Source organism: Silene latifolia, chromosome Y, assembly GCF_048544455.1.
Source record: "Silene latifolia isolate original U9 population chromosome Y, ASM4854445v1, whole genome shotgun sequence".
In the NCBI taxonomy this organism is placed as follows: Eukaryota; Viridiplantae; Streptophyta; class Magnoliopsida; order Caryophyllales; family Caryophyllaceae; genus Silene; species Silene latifolia.
The window spans coordinates 313,737,305-313,756,124 of NC_133538.1; the positions used below are offsets into that span (position 1 = coordinate 313,737,305).

An 18,820-nucleotide genomic window follows, 5' to 3' on the forward strand; every position below is an offset into this window, starting at 1 on the left:
TTGGGTTATCACTAAACTCGGAAGAACGAACAAGTTTGATTAAGGTACTCCTGAGAATATCGCGACGTGTTTGCCTGGTCTTATAAAGATATGCCCGGCATAGACAGAGAAATTGCTGAACATGCTATCCCACTGTATCCTGCTGCAAAACCCATAAAACAGAGACTTAGAAGGATGAAATCGCAATGGGCATTAAAAATAAAAGAGGAAATACAAAAGCAATTAGATGCAGGTTTTATAAGAGTAGCTAACTACCCAGAGTGGGTGGCAAATGTTGTTCCGGTACCCAAAAAAGACGGAAAGGTCAGAATGTGTGTTGACTATAGGGACCTTAATAAAGCAAGTCCAAAAGACAATTTTCCACTACCCCATATTGACATTTTAGTGGATAACACGGCTGGTCACGCTCTACTTTCTTTTATGGATGGTTACGCGGGGTATAATCAAATTAAAATGGCCGAGGAAGATATGGAGAAAACTACATTCCTCACTGAATGGGGAACGTATTGTTATACGGTTATGCCGTTTGGACTTAAAAATGCGGGAGCCACTTACCAAAGGACCGCTACAACGCTATTGCATGACATGATGCACAAGGAGGTCGAGGTCTATGTAGATGATATGATAGTAAAGTCATTGGATAGGGAAAGTCATACAACCGCATTACAAAAATTCTTTGATAGGCTCCGAAAATATAATGTTCGACTCAACCCGCAAAAATGTGCTTTCGGGGTTACCTCTGGGAAGCTTTTAGGATATGTTGTTAGTAATAGAGGCATTGAGGCTGATCCATCCAAGATCAAGGCAATTAGAAATATGCCACCACCAAAAACAGAGAAGCAAGTTCGGGCATTTTTGGGGCAGTTACAATACATTAGTCGTTTTATATCCAAGCTTACCATGGTGTGTGAACCACTTTTTAAGAAACTAAAGAAAGGGGCATCCCTTGAATGGGATGAACAATGTCAGCAAGCATTTGAAAAAGTAAAAAAATACTTGGAAAACCCACCAATTCTGGTCCCCCCAAGACCTGGACTACCACTTCTTTTATACTTGACAGTAACCGAGACATCAATGGGTGCAATGTTAGCACAAGTTCAGGATGGTCAAGAAAAAGCAATTTACTACCTGAGCAAAAATTCACGGAATACGAAGCCAATTATTCTCCAATCGAGAAATCTTGTCTAGCATTAGTGTGGGCCACTAAGAAACTAAGACACTACATGTTGACCCACACAATTCATGTCATATCACGAATGAACCCTCTCAAATATCTCTTTGAAAAGCCAGTTCTTAGCGGCAGAATAGCGAGATGGACCATGATGCTTGCTGAGTTCGATCTTACATTTATGGCCCTTAAATCGATTAAGGGAAAGGCAATTTCTGATTACCTAGCTGATTTTCCCATTTTAGAAGACAAACAGGAGGCATACGACTTCCCTGACGAGGAAATATTTGTTACTGATGACGAATATTGGCAGTTATTTTTCGATGGCGCATCCAATCAGAAGGGATATGGCATAGGTGTACTTTTGATTTCACCGGATGGGGCACACACCCCTCTTTCAGTCAAATTGGATTTTAGCGTCACAAATAATGAAGCGAAATATGAAGCATGTATATTAGGACTTGAGCGGCGGCAATTTGGGATTAAAAACTTAAGAGTATATGGAGATTCGTCACTCGTTATAAATCAGATTTTGGGAAAATGGAAAGTCAAAAGTGAGGGCCTGGCACTTTACCAAACATACCTAGAAACCATTCTCAAGCATTTTGACGATCCGAAGTTCATTTATTTATCCCGAGATGAAAACCAATTTGCAGATGCTCTAGCCAAATTGGCGTCGATGATCAATATTCCAAATGAATTAGAAAATATCCCATTATGCATTGAAAGAAGAGAGGAACCAGATATCTTGTATGGCCCTTGATGATACAAAGATGGCCGGTGATGACGCACCATGGTTCATAGACGCGTTGAACTACCATTTAGGAAGAGGCTTTCCGCGATTCGATGTGAGGACGCAGCGCGCTATCAAAAGGTTTGCAGCACAATTTATTCTTAGTCAAGGAAAGTTATACAAGAAATCTCAAAGAAGGGGTACTCCTTTTATGCGTGGATGAAAAGGAAGCTCAAAGAATTATGGAAGAAGTGCATAATGGTACTTGCGGACCGCACATGAACGGTCGAATGTTAGCAAAAAGATAATGCGGATAGGATATTTTTGGTCGACACGGGAACATGATTGTACTCGATGCGTTAAGAAGTGTCATAAATGCCGTTTATGCCAATGCACAAAGCATGTACCACCTTCATTCTTTGTACAATTTGGCATCACCTTGGCCATTTTCGATATGGGGCATAGATATAATTGGCAAAATCACTCCCAAAGGAACCGGAGGACATGAATTTATATTAGTAGCAATCGACTACTTTACTAAGTGGGTTGAGGCAGCGTCTTATGCTACCTTGACTTCTAAACATGTTGCCAAGTTCATCACCGAAAATATAATTTGTAGGTATGGTGTCCCTCATGAGTTGATTAGTGATCATGGTTCCCATTTTAAGAAAGATGTGGCTGCCTTACTAACGCATTACAAGATCCAAAGAGCGTAAGTCGTCTACGTATAGACCACAAATGAATGGGGCGGTGGAAGCGGCGAATAAAAATGTGAAAACTATAATTGAAAAAATGACAGAAAAGTATCATGATTGGCCTGCAAAGTTGCCTTTCGCCTTATGGGGATATCGTACGTCGGTTAGAACACCAACCGGTGCAACACCATATTCACTAGTCTACGGGATGGAGGCAGTACTTCCTATAGAACTTGAAATTCCCTCTCTTAGAATCGCATTGGAAAGCCAAATACCGGAAGTAGATTGGGTACAAGCTCGATATGAAGAATTGCTATTAATAGATGAGAAAAGACTAGCAGCTCTTAACCAAGTTCAGTTATACCAAAGAAGGATTTCTCGTTCTTTTAATAAAAAGGTCAGGGCAAGGAACTTAAAAGATGGAGATTTAGTTCTTAAAGAAATACGGGCACCGGTCAGAGACCCGAGAGGCAAGTTCAAACCAAACTGGGCCGGCCCTTACATAATTAAAAAGATTTTAAAAGGAGGGGCAGTGCAACTGACAGACATAGAAGGGGTTGAGTTCAGTCAATTAACCAATCTTGATCAGTTGAAGAAATATCATGTGTAAGTATACCAAAAAAAAAAAGACCCCTCCCAGGTCTCAAAAAAAAAAAAAAAAAAAAAAAAAAAAAAATTAATTAATGTTAATTAAAAGATTAAAATAAAAAAAACGCACCAATGGTAAAAAAAAAAAAAAAAAAAAAAAATCAGAACGGAGACCCCTACCAGGTCCAAAAAAATATATATTATTAAACAAAAGAGAAAAGACCCCTCCCAGGTCGAAAAAAAAAAAAAAAAAAAAAAAAAAAAGTAACAGGTTCAAAAAAAAATATATATTAGAATCTGTAGCAAGTTTTGTTATCAATATATATTGCTCCCAATTAGGAGTTTTCAGAAAAAAAGTGGCAACTAATCGGAGAAAACTAACAATCGTTCCTCTTATTCTATATCTAGAGTTATCATGGCACTCAAAACAAAAAAAAAATTCCTACACAAACTTTGAGGTTCGTAGAGTTCATAATCCATCCCTTTATTTCAATCCTAATAAGCTACAACTACATTTATAAGGCTCTAGATTCCACTTATTGTCACTTCTTAGGTTCGTTAGCCATTGTACTCTTCTTTCTAGCTTCATTCTGATCATCCGGGTCATTCTGATCCTTCTTTCTTTTCCAAACCAGACTTCTACTACCTCCACTTTTGTGTCCTCTACTCGAGTCTTGAGTCTTAGAGTTTGTCTCGAGTCGGTCGGTCCTTCTCCCACCTCAATAGCATCAATTTGCAACCTACGTTCCGCTTGACGAGCTGATTCACGTTCCTCTATAGAGTGTGATGTCATCCAAACCTTATAATGATTGCTTATGTAGGTTGAGTCAGGAACCTTTTGTATAGTCCAGAACCTACGTGCATTCCAGTATTGGTACCAGTTACGCAAATAAGAATGGGTCATCGGAGAAATTCCAGGAGAAATAGTATCCAAAGAAGGTACTCGTTGTTTTCGCCCGAATTGTCGTAACAAGCGAGAAGGAAATATGAAAGAGGAGTGAGTAAGGCCAGGTAGTCTGTAGAATGCTATAGAAGATCGCGGGGCCGTCATAGCAGGGATGTGCCACCATGATATAGTCCAACGAATTGGAAACCCACTGTTCATCCATTCCCTCCAATAGCTAAGTGGTCATTCCCCTTTCACAACTCTTTGTCCGCACAAAAAGCTATGAGGTTGATAAGATTTGGGATCGAGAGGTCGTTCAATTAGTCGCATACGCTCTTGTAGCCATACCTAGGACAAAGATTTATCGGCATAAAATGACCCACACCAGGTCAGAAAATAAAGAGAAATAAAATGACCCACACTAGGTCGGAAAAAAAAAAAAAAGGAATCAGAAGTAGGAAAATATGTGAGTTGTGTGAATGACATAAGAAATTACCTGAAGTAACAGGGGGCTACCGCAGAATGCAGCTTCTGGATTATGTCGTAAGGTATCTAAGCAATGAAGAGTTTCAAATAAGACCGAGGCATAGGTGAACGTCGTTGCGCATGTGCTTTACTACTCTTAGAAGGCGTACCGTGTCCGTAAACATTGGAAGGGCTTACAAATAGATAACGGTTGAGCAGGCATAACACCAATGCCCGTTTTTTATAACGGAAGTCAATCACAGTCCTGGGATAGCTAGGGGAAGTGAAGTGCGCGATCAGACGACAGAGATTTACCCTACGTCCGTTCAAAAATTCATCAACACGAGTAGTAATGCCCAGATAATCTTTGAAGTCTTTTCTTAAGTCATCATCGAGACTAGGAAGCGCGGGAGAAGATTGAACAGATGATCCTAGGATGGCACTAAATTCCTCCGTCATAGGACATATCTCACGATCCCCAAAGCGGAATACGTGAACTTGGGGATCCCAAAAATAAAAGCGGCGAGCGCGTAAAAATTCCCAGGAGATCTTAACTTGTTTCATGATAGCGAAGGGTCCTAGTGAACACCAATGACGTAGTCCTTTTCATCCTTCGTGAGGTTGTCAAGCCATAATTTTAGAGCGTTTTCAAAATTTTGAGACATTGTGAGTAAAGAGGAAATTTTGAGGTGGAGAAGTTTAAAGAGAGAGTGCTATTTAAAGAGAAGAAAACTGGGGGCTAGTAGAAATCTTTATCCGTATTAAATACGGAGTTACCAGATACCCATCCTTGTCAGGTGCAGAATAGGAATAGTTACTAAGATTTAAGAATTCTAGTAGAAGTCGATAAGCTGAACTTTTCTAAGAAAAATCTGAATTCAAATACTCCATCCCTGTCCTGGATCGTGCTCAACAGCACCGTCTTTCATTTTTATTTAACAGAACTAGTAAAGGAGATGTAACACAAATTTATCTAGTTTTTTTTATTTTATAAACAAATGCGTCATTAATTGTTTAGTGTGGTCTTCATTGTCGAAAGTGCATCAACATGTATCCTTTGCATCATTAGCATATACTATTTGTGTCTTTCTGCATCATATTATTTGCATTAATGTCGTAATGGCACTATCAGTTCAGTCTTATTATCAAGCACATCACTTGATTTAGGAGATAAAAAAAAAGCATAATTTCAGTTCGATCATATTATCAGTCAAGCACACACCTTGATTCATAAGACGAGTAAAAAAATGGTAAACTTGGCATTAATGTCACAATTGCGCCATCAGTTGAGTCAGGCACACGACTTGATCCGCGAGACCAGTAAAATTATCAGTTCAATCATATTATCAAGCATACGACTTGATCGGTGAAAACCCAAAAAAAAAAAGAGAGCATGAATTTAATGTCAGTCAATAAAGAGACAGAATACTTACGATATGATGTCGAGCTTGAAAGCAAGAATGGAAATCCGGTAAAAAAAAAAATCATCACAAATTCGACGGGGCTCTTTCATCAGTCATCCGATCGCCAACAGCTGTTGTCCCAAATCAGGATAGTACATTTCAGCAATCATTTAGAGAACATAAATTCAAAGTCAAAATCAATCGACAAAAAAATAAAGAGAAGCACTTACTTCGACACGGTGCTCCGCCATCAGTTCTGCGGTTGCCGATTGGAACTCTGGATATCAAATGACAGCTATGATGGTACGAACCGCATCGATTTCATCCCATATCAGGAGCCAAAGGTTCGACGGTACTCCGACATCGATCATCTTGTCGCGAATCAGCTAGAACAATGGCTACGGCGGAATAGCTTGCTTTTAGCTCCGGGCGCGATTAATGACGAATTTTAATTCTCTGAGTAACAGTAGGCGAGTTACAAAAACTCGATCCAGAAACAAGTTAGCGATGAATTGGGTTTTCTTTGATGAGGGAATTAAAAAACCCCCTTTTGAAGAGGTAGTATGAAATCTTGATCGGTGGTCTGAGTGTATGGGAAAGCAAAAGGGGATTTTTTTTTTTATTTTTCTTCTTTCCTGAACTTTGTGGAGCATTCAAAGGACACACCAGCTTTAAGTGAACAAAGTCATCTACTTTAATTTCTCACCCGTTTTTGACGTAAGGCATGTTTAAGTGTTTAGTGTATATCTCTTATTCGACTCGGTTTTGAAACCCGCTCTTGTAAAATCAAATTGTACACTAAACTTTTTGTAATCCAATTCCACTCCGTAAAATAAATTTTTACGATTTTTAAATCTTTTTTAAAATGAAATATTCAAATTCTTTGGTCGGCAGGCCCTGACATGCATTTGAGTTCGTAAAATAAAATTTTCTGAACTTATCCTTTTTGCGAAATACGCAATCCTTTTTCACGCAATCCTTTTTCAAAATAAAATTTTGAATTCCTTGGTCGGCGGGCTCTGACACGCGTCCTAGTTCATAAAATCAAATTTTGTGTTCTAATCCAGCTTCGTTCACCTGCGAAGTTAAGCAAATCCGGTTTCGTTCACCTGCGAAGCTAAGCAATCTCATTCCGTTCACCTGCGGAATAATCCAGCTTTGTTCACCTGCAAAGCAATCCAGTTTCGTTCACCTGCGAAACTAACCAGTCCAGCTTCGTTCACCTGCGAAGCTAAACAATTTCACGTTTTGTTCACCTGCAAAACTAAGAAACATCCCTTGGTCGGCGGGCCCTGATACGCAACCGAGTTCGGGAAATTAGATTTCACGATCTCACCTTTAAGCTAAACAAAGTTTAGCTATACTAGATACAGATTCCAGACCGGCGAAATAAAGTTTTGTCATGCCAGCTTCCAGTCCAGTCATAAAACAAAGTTTTATGATCCTCTATATCCAGATCCAGCTACGTCAGACAGGTAAAATAAGAGGCCCAGGTATGTTTCTTATCCTTTATCTGTCCCGACCGGACTACTTTGACCTTCGTCTTACTCAGATTCGGTCAAAGTGGGGGCTTCTGTAGACACCTCAAAATGTCTACCGGCCTTGCGAACACCCGATGATGAGGCCCTTATTTAATTCGGAATGAAACTTACTTGAATTTGACATAAGGTTATTCATGCTCAAAATTGACCCCAAAACCAACCATTTTATTACCAATCCATTTCGATAATTTACCACATTTTTAATCCACTTAATTGATTATGGGAGTACTATTTTTTATATTAACGGCATGAACACATTCATTTAGCAGCTGACATTTAATTGGGCCTACTGGATAATAATTTAAAGGCAACCCACCTTATATACAATGGGCTATACTAGATATGTTGAAAATTAGTAAAGCAAATAAGGCCATAAAATTGTGTCCAACTTGTTTACGTTGCATGGCCCTCTTTTTGTAATATGAAGGCCCAATTTCAGTAACACGCAACATACGGCACATGTCCGAAGGAGCTACGGAAAGATTTAAGTATTTGATGTGGCATGGGATATGAATAAGCGTCCTAGAGTTATTGGTAGTAACAATGCTAGACGTACTACAATTCCAAAGGCAACAAGATACACGTCCGTATAAAAATTCTATCATACAAAAAGTTTCCAATATGGTCAAATACTCCGTCTTAACTAGTATAAATACTCCCTTTCCTCCCTTATTCAACACACGAAAATTCATAAAAATATACTACCTTTTCGTAAATACTATTCCATACAAAATACTACCTTCCCAAAATACCCTCACATACATACACCCATCCTATTTTGAGCATAAAGACGCCCTAAAGTCCGTTCGAGTAAGCTAATTGTTGAAACGCCGTATCCAGGTAGGCCTGAGGGTGTCATATCTATTCTTTCTTATATTATCGTAATTTAGCTTTCGTTGTTTGTAAATAATTTGTATAAAATTGTATAATTAACCCTTCTTTCGTTAAATTTCGTCAAATATATAATATTACAAATAAATAGTAGAGGCCGTCAGTTTGATGGGCGATCCGGGTGCCTAACACCTTCCCTGATCGTACCTTTACCCCCGAATCCGCAATCTTTGGTTCAGGCCGGAGTGACGGATCAGTCCCCATTCCAGGGATCAAAGGGGACTTTTCCGTTAAATTTGTTTTTGTATATTTTTTATAAAACCTACTGGCGACTCCACCCTATTTATCTATATTTTCAAAAAGGAGATTTTTTCAGGGATCTCACAGATGTCATCTGAGTTCTAATGCCTTTTATGTGAGTCAGTGTGCCTATAGTATATTTATTACTTACATTGCATTAATCTATTTCAGTGGACCTAAACCTAGGACATGATAATAAACAGTGTTGATAATTCTTAGTGGATATGTTCATCATTATATCGTCATAAAATACTAAAGGGATTCTTGCAATTGTAGGAGCAGGATATCAAGGAAATTGTTTGATATAATACGACATTTGGCATATCTATATTCTCGAGTCATTACTATCAATTATATTTTACTAAAGATGGTTTATGATAATTATATTGGCAATTATAATAGGATAACCCTTTTGATGATTCACATGATATGCATTGGTTTATATGATAGTCGTTATAGTTACGTTTAATTGAGCCGTGAATATAACTGAGTAAAGAAGTGCAACTAAAATCCTGATGTTGAGGTAATAGTCGTTCATTAGTAAAGATAGGACTGAAATGAATAAGATGAACCTGTAAATTACGATATATGAGTCGACACCTAAACTTGTTTTGTTTAAAGGAATTAAATTAAGTTTATCTGATTTTGAGTTTCGTAGTAAGCTATAAATGAATTCTATGATGGCCCGGTTATAAGAATATGTTAAGAAAATTATTCACCGTCCAGCATGAAAGTAAAAGTTTTGAAAATGAAGTTAAATTTTGTCGTGAGTATAAATTCGGGATGAGATTTTCAGCCAATGTTTGGTGGTATGGTTCCATGAAAATTGCTAGTCTGGAGGAATGAAACTAGAACGGAGTCACAAGTAGTGGGTTAATTTAGTCATGTTGTTCGTTCATGTGTTATGTGTTTAGTTACGAATGTCAAAACGGGAAATGTAATGTGGTGATTTAAGGGAGTTATGTGTTAACATGGTAAGTTGATATTAGCATAACATATAATGAATACTTGTAAAATTTGTGTAGTTAAATACATCTAATCTTTTCTGACATTGTGTTGGGTACAGTCTAAATATAATTAACACCAAGAACGAAATTTGTGTATAATAGTCTTGTACGATAACTTTCCAATATCGCTGTTTACTCACTTGTTTGATTCGACCAATAAATTTATAAAATTTGCCAATTAATGTGCATTCGTCATTCATGAATAAATACCAAACCCTTTGCTATGAAGATTAAAAATATTTCTAAGATAATAAGTACTGCGAAACTGATTGTCTTCATTCTACTGGTGATTCTGTGTCTTGACCTGAATTTGTACAATTGTGTAAAGGAAAGTCAGACGGGACCTATTAGGTTATAAATTTTCATAAATCGATTTATCAAAATGTGGACCCTAATTCTTTCCTTATGCTGATTGATTCCCTGTGTTTCTAAAGTAGGAGATTACAAGGATTGGTGAGATGAATAACTACTAATGATTTTTACGGGTAACGGTAGCTTCCTTGAGAGAGCTTGCATATCGATTGTCTTTAGTAAGGACTAGTTAACTTGAGCGTGAGTTGTGAAGATTTTATCCTCTTGCAGTGGTTGGCAGTAGTTTGAGAACTTTAGTTATAATAATGAAGGTTACGAGGACGTAACCATGTTTTTAGTTGGGGAGGATTGTAAAATCTTGATACTTAATTTGCACTTGTTTGTAGATTATAGTTGACCAAGTTGATGTTTAGTTGTGGGGTACCTATACAAATGAGTTCTATATGATTTATTCCTACTTCTGTTAGTTGGTTGATGTGTAAAAGGAGAGTGTGATTAAACCACCGATATTGAGTTATGAGTTGTGGGGCCTTTGTGCCGAGTTACGTTTGCGGTCCAGTGCGACCATGGTTATTGAGTTACTTGAGTTTGAGATCGGAATTTAGAGGGAAGATGACGATGTTCTCAGATGATTATATAGTGTTATACATTTGTGTTCGCAGGTAGTTATTAGTTGTAGTTAATTGGATTAAGAAAAGACGAGCTAAACTTCGGGATGAAGTTTATTTTTAGGAGGGCAGAATGTAACATTCCGTGTCTGTCATGCTTAATTGATGCGTCAAGTGTGTGTTAACCGTGTTAGGAGTACGTGACGTCCGTAAGTACGATATGCAATACCCTTCTGAGGTTTGGGTACGGGAGCGAACTTCGGGACGAAGTTCATTTTAAGGGGGGAAGACTGTAATACCCCGTATTTTATATAATAAATTAAATGGATATTATATAATTAATTAAACGGATATTAATATATATTAATTATTATACATTTTATATTGCCAATTAAGTCGGGTAAATTATTGAGTCGATAATTTCATTAAGTTATTTTATTTAACCCGCGTTATATCGATATAAGTTAATTGAGACGGTTTTATATGGAATTCGAAATGTGAGCTAATCAGTTGAGCTGGCCCAATAACTGTCCAGCCCATTTAACCCTAAGCCCAACTAAACACTAACCCTAACCCTAACCCTAAACCTAATAGTATCCCTAATCCCTCAACAGTCAACCCGCCTCCCTCCTCTCATTCACTCAACCCGCCTCCCTCCTTTCTTCAACACCAATCTCGGCCTTTCACGCATAGGGAGAGAGAGAGAGAGAGAGATCGTGGGTGATGACAGTGCAGCAAGGAAGAGCTAGGGGCGGTTGTCAAGGTTCATAGGCGGCCGTGGTGGCTGTTGTGGTGGCGGAAAAAGTAAGTGTTTAACCTCCCTCCTCTGTTTTCGAATTGATGTCGGGTTTTTGGGGGTGGTTGCGTGTCTGATAGAGACGTTTAAGGTGGTGGTTGATGGGGTGTAGGAGTAGTGTGGTGAGTGGCGAGTAACTTGGTGGTTGTTGGGGTGGTTGTAGGTGGTTAGGGTGGCAGAAACAGGCGGCATCGAGTAAGGGGGGCAAAACAGGTTGGTTATTGATTTTCAGATGGGTTTAGATGGGTAGCTTTGGGGTGGTGCCACCGTCGACTAGGGGGAGGTCGACAAGGTGGTGCTAGGTTGTCTGTGTGCGTGGGTTGGTGGCGAGTCGAATGGTGGTTGTTTGGCAGGGGGTAGTTGTGGGTTGCGGTGGTGGTCAGGTTGAGAACGAGAGGTGTTGGTGATGCGTGGTGGTGAACCAGGCCAAATGGCGGCTTTGGTTTGAACCGCCGGCGGCAGTCGACCCCAGTGGGGGTGGTTGTCGGTGGCTGGGTTGAAGTGGGGACCACGACTGGTGGTTGTCGCGGTGGTATAGGTGGCGCGTGAGGAGAGTGGGTGCGTGTGAAGGGGGTACGGGCTGTTTTGGTTTTGAAACGGGTTTTTCATGGTTTAATCGTTACATTTCGTAATGGGTCGTATTGTAAATTAATTAATTAATTCCCGAGTGCATTAAAATAATTAAAGACGGGTTTGAGTCGGGATGTTTGAATTGTTTAAAGTTGATTCGGGTATTTCTTAAATCATATAATTCGTTTAATCTTTTATTTATCATATTAGTTATTTAATTTAATTCCCGAGTCTCTTAAATAAATTATTCCCGAGACATTAAATAATTTATTTAATTTAATCCCCGAGTCGTTTAAATAATTAGAGATGGACTTTGAGTCGGGACTGGTTAAAATGGAAAGTTACTATATCGGGAAAGTTTCTATTTTGGGAGATTTCTATATTTAGTAGTTAGTAATTATAAATATTATAATTGTTCTAGGTGACGGATTCGTGAAGGATCGATAATCAAATTCATTGCTTTATTTTCGGGACTGCTTGAACTGCTTAATTGGATTTGCTGGCACTTGAGCTAGGGAAATACACTTGTCCTATTATCGTCATTGTTGAATTATGTTGACTTGATTCCTGGTTGTTGCTTTACGTTATCATTTATATTCGGAAAGGTGATTGACTGATTTGATCGTATTGAGCATGATATCACAACATCGGGTAACTGGCATGATTTTATGATTCGTCAGTTCATTGATTATATATATATTGCATCACTTTCTTTTGAGCATTCATATGCATTGGAGATGGAGGATGTGGTGGTGATGTGGTGTGATGATGATGATGTTGTGATAAGGCCCAGGCGGGTTCTGCAGGACTTGCCCTGGTGTCCTCAAATTTGAGTGGCGATCGGCTTGGTCGATATATAGTCTACCGGGATCGGTATGGTGGGCGTTCGGGGTATGAGATGTGTGTGATGAGTTGAGATGGAGATGGAGGTGACGGAGTATCATGCATATAATATTTTATTGTTTTATTGTTTTCCCTACTCAACCTCGTGGTTGACCCTGTGTATTCGTGAACACCTGTGATGAACCGTTTTATGGGGAGCAGACTTGACAGGTTTAAGAGATAGAACGGGAGCTGGATGGGCGTGAGACATTGGATCAGACGACTTAGTAGCTAGATCATCATCTAGAAGACTTTCACTTTTATTTATGTTAGTTCTTGTAATTTGACGTAAAGAGGTTTTGTAATAATTAAGTTAAAATATTATATAAATTGCCTTGGAGTTTAATTTGTTATTCACTACCTCGGGAAACCGAGATGGTAACAGTCCGTTTTATTAGGGAATGTCTTGACGAGGACTTATTTTATAAACCGGGGTGTTACACTTGTATCTCCTCAGATTTACACTCGTATTTCTTTACATTTACACTCGTATTTCTTTACATTTACACTCATATTTCTTTACATTTACAAGCATTTTTCAGATTTATACCCTTATTTCTTTACATTTACACTCGTATTTCTTTACATTTACACTCATATTTTTTACATTTACACTCGTATATCTTTACATTTACACTCGTTAAAATTATATAGATTTACACTCATATTTTTTGTGGATATGAGTTGGTGGTGGAAGACGACGGTGGTGGTGTTTTTTGGTAGTCGGACTAAAGTTTTACTCGTAAAGGACAAAAGTGACACTTATAAAAGACCAAAGTTACACTCAAAGGACCAATTTACTCTTAAAATACTACATTTACACTCTTAAAATATTACATTTACACTCGTAAAACATCACATTTACACTTGTAAAATGTTAAAATTATGTAAATTCAAAATTTCCGTCACAAAAAAATCAAATTTACACTCTTAAAATGTAACATTTACACTCGTAAAACATCACATTTACACTTGTAAAATGTTAAAATTATGTAAATTCAAAATTTCCGTCACAAAAAAATCAAATTTACACTCTTAAAATGTTACATTTACACTCGTAAAACATCACATTTACACTTGTAAAATGTTAAAATTATATAAATTCAAAATTTCCGTCACAAAAAATCAAATTTACACTCTTAAAATGTTACATTTACACTCGTAAAACCTCACATTTACACTTGTAAAATGTTAAAATTATATAAATTCAAAATTTCCGTCACAAAAAATCAAATTTACACTTTTAAAATGTTACATTTACACTCGTAAAACCTCACATTTACACTTGTAAAATGTTAAAATTATATAAATTCAAAATTTCCGTCACAAAAAAACAAATTTACACTCTTAAAATGTTACATTAACACTCGTAAAACCTCACATTTACACTTGTAAAATGTTAAAATTATATAAATTCAAAATTTCCGTCACAAAAAAATCACATTTACACTCTTAAAATGTTACATTTACACTCGTAAAACATCACATTTACACTTGTAAAATGTTAAAATTATATAAATTCAAAATTTCCGTCACAAAAAATTAAATTTACACTCTTAAAATGTTACATTTACACTCGTAAAACATCACATTTACACTTGTAAAATGTTAAAATTATATAAATTCAAAATTTCCGTCACAAAAAATTAAATTTACACTCTTAAAATGTTACATTTACACTCGTAAAACATCACATTTACACTTGTAAAATGGCAAAATTATATAAATTCAAAATTTCCGTCACAAAAAATCAAATTTACACTCTTAAAATGTTACATTTACACTTGTAAAACATCACATTTACACTTGTAAAATGTTAAAATTATATTTCCGTCACATTTACACTTGTAAAACTCATACAACATTACATTTACACTTCTGAAATCTAAAACTCAAAACTGATTAATTAGGGGCTAGAGAGAGAAAGAAAAATTAATTAGTGTGTAGAAATTTGATTAGTGGTAATTTTTTTTGGTAATTTTCAATCTCAACCATCCATCTCAATCCAACCATCCACATTTTTTTCCTTTTCTTTTTAAAGGCCTTTAATCAAATTCATCTCAACCTTCCATTTAGTCCATCCAATGGCCCTTAGAGGGACTTATGGACTCAATGGCCCATGTTGGACTCATTAGATCTTACCTCTCTCTCTCTCTCTCTCTCTCTCTCTCTCTCTCTATATATATATATATATATATAGAATGGGGATCTCGTACGAACTAAATTACGGTGCGAACCGTACGAACTAATAAAACCAAATTGATTAATTAATCAGGGGACAAGATAAGCCATCAAAAGTTTAACACACCAAAATCGTATTCCTAACCCAAGGTGCCCCACACTACATCTGTACTCTCACCCATAACTTCACTCCCATCCCCAACTAGCTAACGCCGGCACAGGACTCCGATAACCATCAACGCCGACCGACGACTCTAATCGTCCCCTTAATCCTTCCTCTCTCCTCATTTGTAACCCGCACTCACTCAGCTCGTCGATCCCGATCCCGATCCCGACGCCGACGTACCGCCGACTCTTCGTGTTCTCCAATATCTTCCTCGTCGCGAGCACGCCACCTTAACCCCACCGTCGACTATCAAATGTCCTCCACCTCCAATTCCACCAGATCTAGTCTCCTTATCTCTTTTCAACCAGATTTGGTCTCCTTTCAATGCGGTTTTTTGTTTGTTAATTGAGGTGCGTGAAGTCTGACGTACTGGGTTAGTGTTAGGACAGTTGTGTCGCTTAGTAAAGTTAAGTGCTTGGTTGGTGTTGAGTAGGCTTTGCTAGGAATTTATGAATTGAAGAAATAAATCAGGTTCTTGTCAAAAGTTTGATCTTCGCAAGTGTTTGATGGCTTAGTATGTAATTTTTGGAAATTGAATAAGAATTCTATTTTTTCTTAATGGGATCTCTTGCACGTACGCGAAACTTGAGGATGAATATTGTGGTTAGCATTTTATCTGTGTTTGAAGCTGGTTTCAGACGGTGTTGGTCGTGAAAATATGGTGTTGGTCATCGGTTTTAATGATGGTTAAGGCCGCGGAGATGAGTGGTGATTGTTTGGGCGGTGTCGAAATATGGTGGTCAGGTTGAGAGGTGGTGGGTCGAGTGGTCGTCGGTGCGGATGTCTTAGTGTGGGTGCTCGCCTCTGATGCCTAGTGGTGGGGTAGAAGGTTGTAGTGGTAGGGTTGATGTGGTGTGTATGTAGCAATGGATTCGTGGTCGTGGTCGAGGGTAGTTCAGGTTGGTGTTGTGGGTGAGTGCCCGAGTGGTGACGACATTGTGGGTAATAGAGCGGATGTGTGTGGTGGCAGTGGTGGTGGTAGTGGCGATGGCGGAGGTGGTGGTGACAGTGGCAGCGGAGGTGGTTGTGGCAATGGTGATGGTAGTAGTGGATACACAAAATACCACCCTAGATACATTTGGTATTACAATTGGATACATTTGGTACCACTAATAGGTACACATGTACCTAGTAGTACTAACAAATGTATCCGATAGTAATACTAAGTGTATCTAGGTAGTTCGTACGGTTCGCACTGTAACTCAGTTCGCACGGGATCCCGCCCCTATATATATATATATATATATATATATATATATATATATATATATATATAGAGGTAAGATCTAATGAGTCCACCACTTCCATTGAGTCCATAAGTCCCTCTAAGGGCCATTGGATGGACTAAATGGAAGGTTGAGATGAATTTGATTAAAGGCCATTAAAAAGAAAAGGAAAAAAATGTGGATGGTTGGATTGAGATGGATGGTTGAGATTGAAAATTACCAAAAAAAATTACCACTAATCAAATTTCTACACACTAATTAATTTTTCTTTCTCTCTCTAGCCCCTAATTAATCAGTTTTGAGTTTTAGATTTCAGAAGTGTAAATGTAATGTTGTATGAGTTTTACAAGTGTAAATGTGACGGAAATATAATTTTAACATTTTACAAGTGTAAATGTGAGGTTTTACGAGTGTAAATGTAACATTTTAAAAGTGTAAATTTGATTTTTTGTGACGGAAATTTTGAATTTATATAATTTTAACATTTTACAAGTGTAAATGTGAGGTTTTACGAGTGTAAATGTAACATTTTAAGAGTGTAAATTTATTTTTTTGTAACGGAAATTTTGAATTTATATAATTTTAACATTTTACAAGTGTAAATGTGAGGTTTTACGAGTGTAAATGTAACATTTTAAGAGTGTAAATTTGTTTTTTTGTGACGGAAATTTTGAATTTATATAATTTTAACATTTTACAAGTGTAAATGTGAGGTTTTACGAGTGTAAATGTAACATTTTAAGAGTGTAAATTTGATTTTTGTGACGGAAATTTTGAATTTATATAATTTTAACATTTTACAAGTGTAAATGTGAGGTTTTACGAGTGTAAATGTAACATTTTAAGAGTGTAAATTTGATTTTTTGTGACGGAAATTTTAAATTTATATAATTTTAACATTTTACAAGTGTAAATGTGAGGTTTTACGAGTGTAAATGTAACATTTTAAGAGTGTAAATTTTATTTTTTGTGACTGAAATTTTGAATTTACATAATTTTTATATTTTACAAGTGTAAATGTGATGTTTTACGAGTGTAAATGTAGTATTTTAAGAGTAAATTGGTCCTTTGAGTGTAACTTTGGTCCTTTATAAGTGGAACTTTTGTCCTTTACGAGTAAAACTTTAGTCCGACTACCAACATACACCACCACCGCCGTCCTCCACCACCAACTCATATCCACAAAAAATATGAGTGCAAATTTATATAATTTTAACGAGTGTAAATGTAAAGTAATATGAGTGTAAATGTAAAGAAATATGAGTTTAACTTTAATAAAATATGGTCCTTTTCAAATGAGTGTAAATGTAAAGAGATAGAAGTGTAAATGTAAAGTAATATGAGTGTAAATGTAAAGAAATACGAGTGTAAATGTAAAGAAATACGAGTGTAAATCTGAGAAATGCGTGTAAATGTAAAGTAATATGAGTGTAAATGTAAACAAATACAAGTGTAAATGTAAAGAAATACAAGTGTAAATGTAAAGAAATACGAGTGTAAATCTGAAAAATGAGTGTAAATGTAAAGAAATACGAGTGTAAATGTAAAGAAATACGAGTGTAAATCTGAAAAATTAGTGTAAATGTAAAGAAATACGAGTGTAAATGTAAAGAAATACGAGTGTAAATCTGAAAAATTAGTGTAAATGTAAAGAAATATGAGTGTAAATGTAAAGGAATACGAGTGTAAATGTAAAGAAATATGAGTATAATAAATATATTTATTAGATCTAAGAATAAAAATCATGATAATACGATTTTTTTTCAAAAATCTACTATATATTTATGAGATCTACGAATGTAATATTGAAAAATGAATATAACTTTAATAAAAGATTAAAGGAACACAAAAACCGTGACACAAAGTCACAAACAAACCCATATACACAAAACAAATCACCAACCTTTATATATATTAAAAAAAAGAAAAAAAAAAAAAAAAAAAAGAAAAAACAACAACAACAACGAATACACAAATCAAACCACCAACCAAACTTTACATATAATAATAATAATAATAATAATAATAATTAAAAAAAAAAAAAAAAAAAAAAAGGAAAAACAAATGAGAAAGTGGCAGCTAAATGAGCCAACAACCCCACTACCATCATACGTAATAAATAATGAAAAAAATTAAAAGATTCTGAAAACCAAAAGATTCAGAAAACCAATAAATGCCATCACCAAAAAACCAATAAACCGTGTTAAGAAATTCTGAAAACGCCATCACCAAATGACTCGTGTATAATTGTTTATTGGTTTATTTTCAGATCTCGATTTTTATTGGTTTATTTTCAGATCTTGTGGTTGTGGTCGTGGATGTTGTTGTTGGTTGTTGTTGACGACGGTGTTGGAGGAGGCGAGAAGGGTGGCTGGTGGTGTTGTGGTCGTCGGTAGAAGAGGTGCGTCGTTGTGGTGGTGGCGGGTGTGGGCGTGGGTTTTGGTGTTTGGGATCTGGAAATG

At 36.7% G+C, this 18,820-nt stretch overlaps 3 protein-coding genes across 3 annotated transcripts in view; all 3 read left to right on the top strand.

Moving 5' to 3' along the window:
* The first annotated feature begins 1,256 nt into the window (after positions 1-1,256).
* LOC141631212 (uncharacterized) lies at positions 1,257-1,931 on the top strand. Its single transcript, XM_074443914.1, has one exon. It carries the CDS (start codon positions 1,257-1,259, stop codon positions 1,929-1,931), a length of 675 nt encoding a protein of 224 aa, XP_074300015.1.
* A 762-nt stretch (positions 1,932-2,693) lies between these two features.
* LOC141631213 (uncharacterized) lies at positions 2,694-3,206 on the top strand. Its single transcript, XM_074443915.1, has one exon. The coding sequence runs from the start codon at positions 2,694-2,696 to the stop codon at positions 3,204-3,206; it is 513 nt and encodes a 170-aa protein (XP_074300016.1).
* Positions 3,207-15,998: 12,792 nt separating this feature from the next.
* LOC141631214 (uncharacterized) overlaps positions 15,999-18,820 on the top strand; it is a 32,160-nt gene continuing 29,338 nt past the window's right edge. The window contains exon 1 of the mRNA XM_074443916.1: positions 15,999-16,248. Within this exon, the coding sequence (XP_074300017.1) occupies positions 15,999-16,248 (250 nt within the window). The remainder of the gene's footprint in view (positions 16,249-18,820) is intronic.

What these genes read in the sequence shown, in the direction of transcription:
- LOC141631213 (XM_074443915.1), top strand. Translation starts at nt 2,694, where the DNA reads ATGACAGAAAAGTATCATGATTGGCCTGCAAAGTTGCCTTTCGCCTTA.
- LOC141631212 (XM_074443914.1), top strand. Translation starts at nt 1,257, where the DNA reads ATGAACCCTCTCAAATATCTCTTTGAAAAGCCAGTTCTTAGCGGCAGA.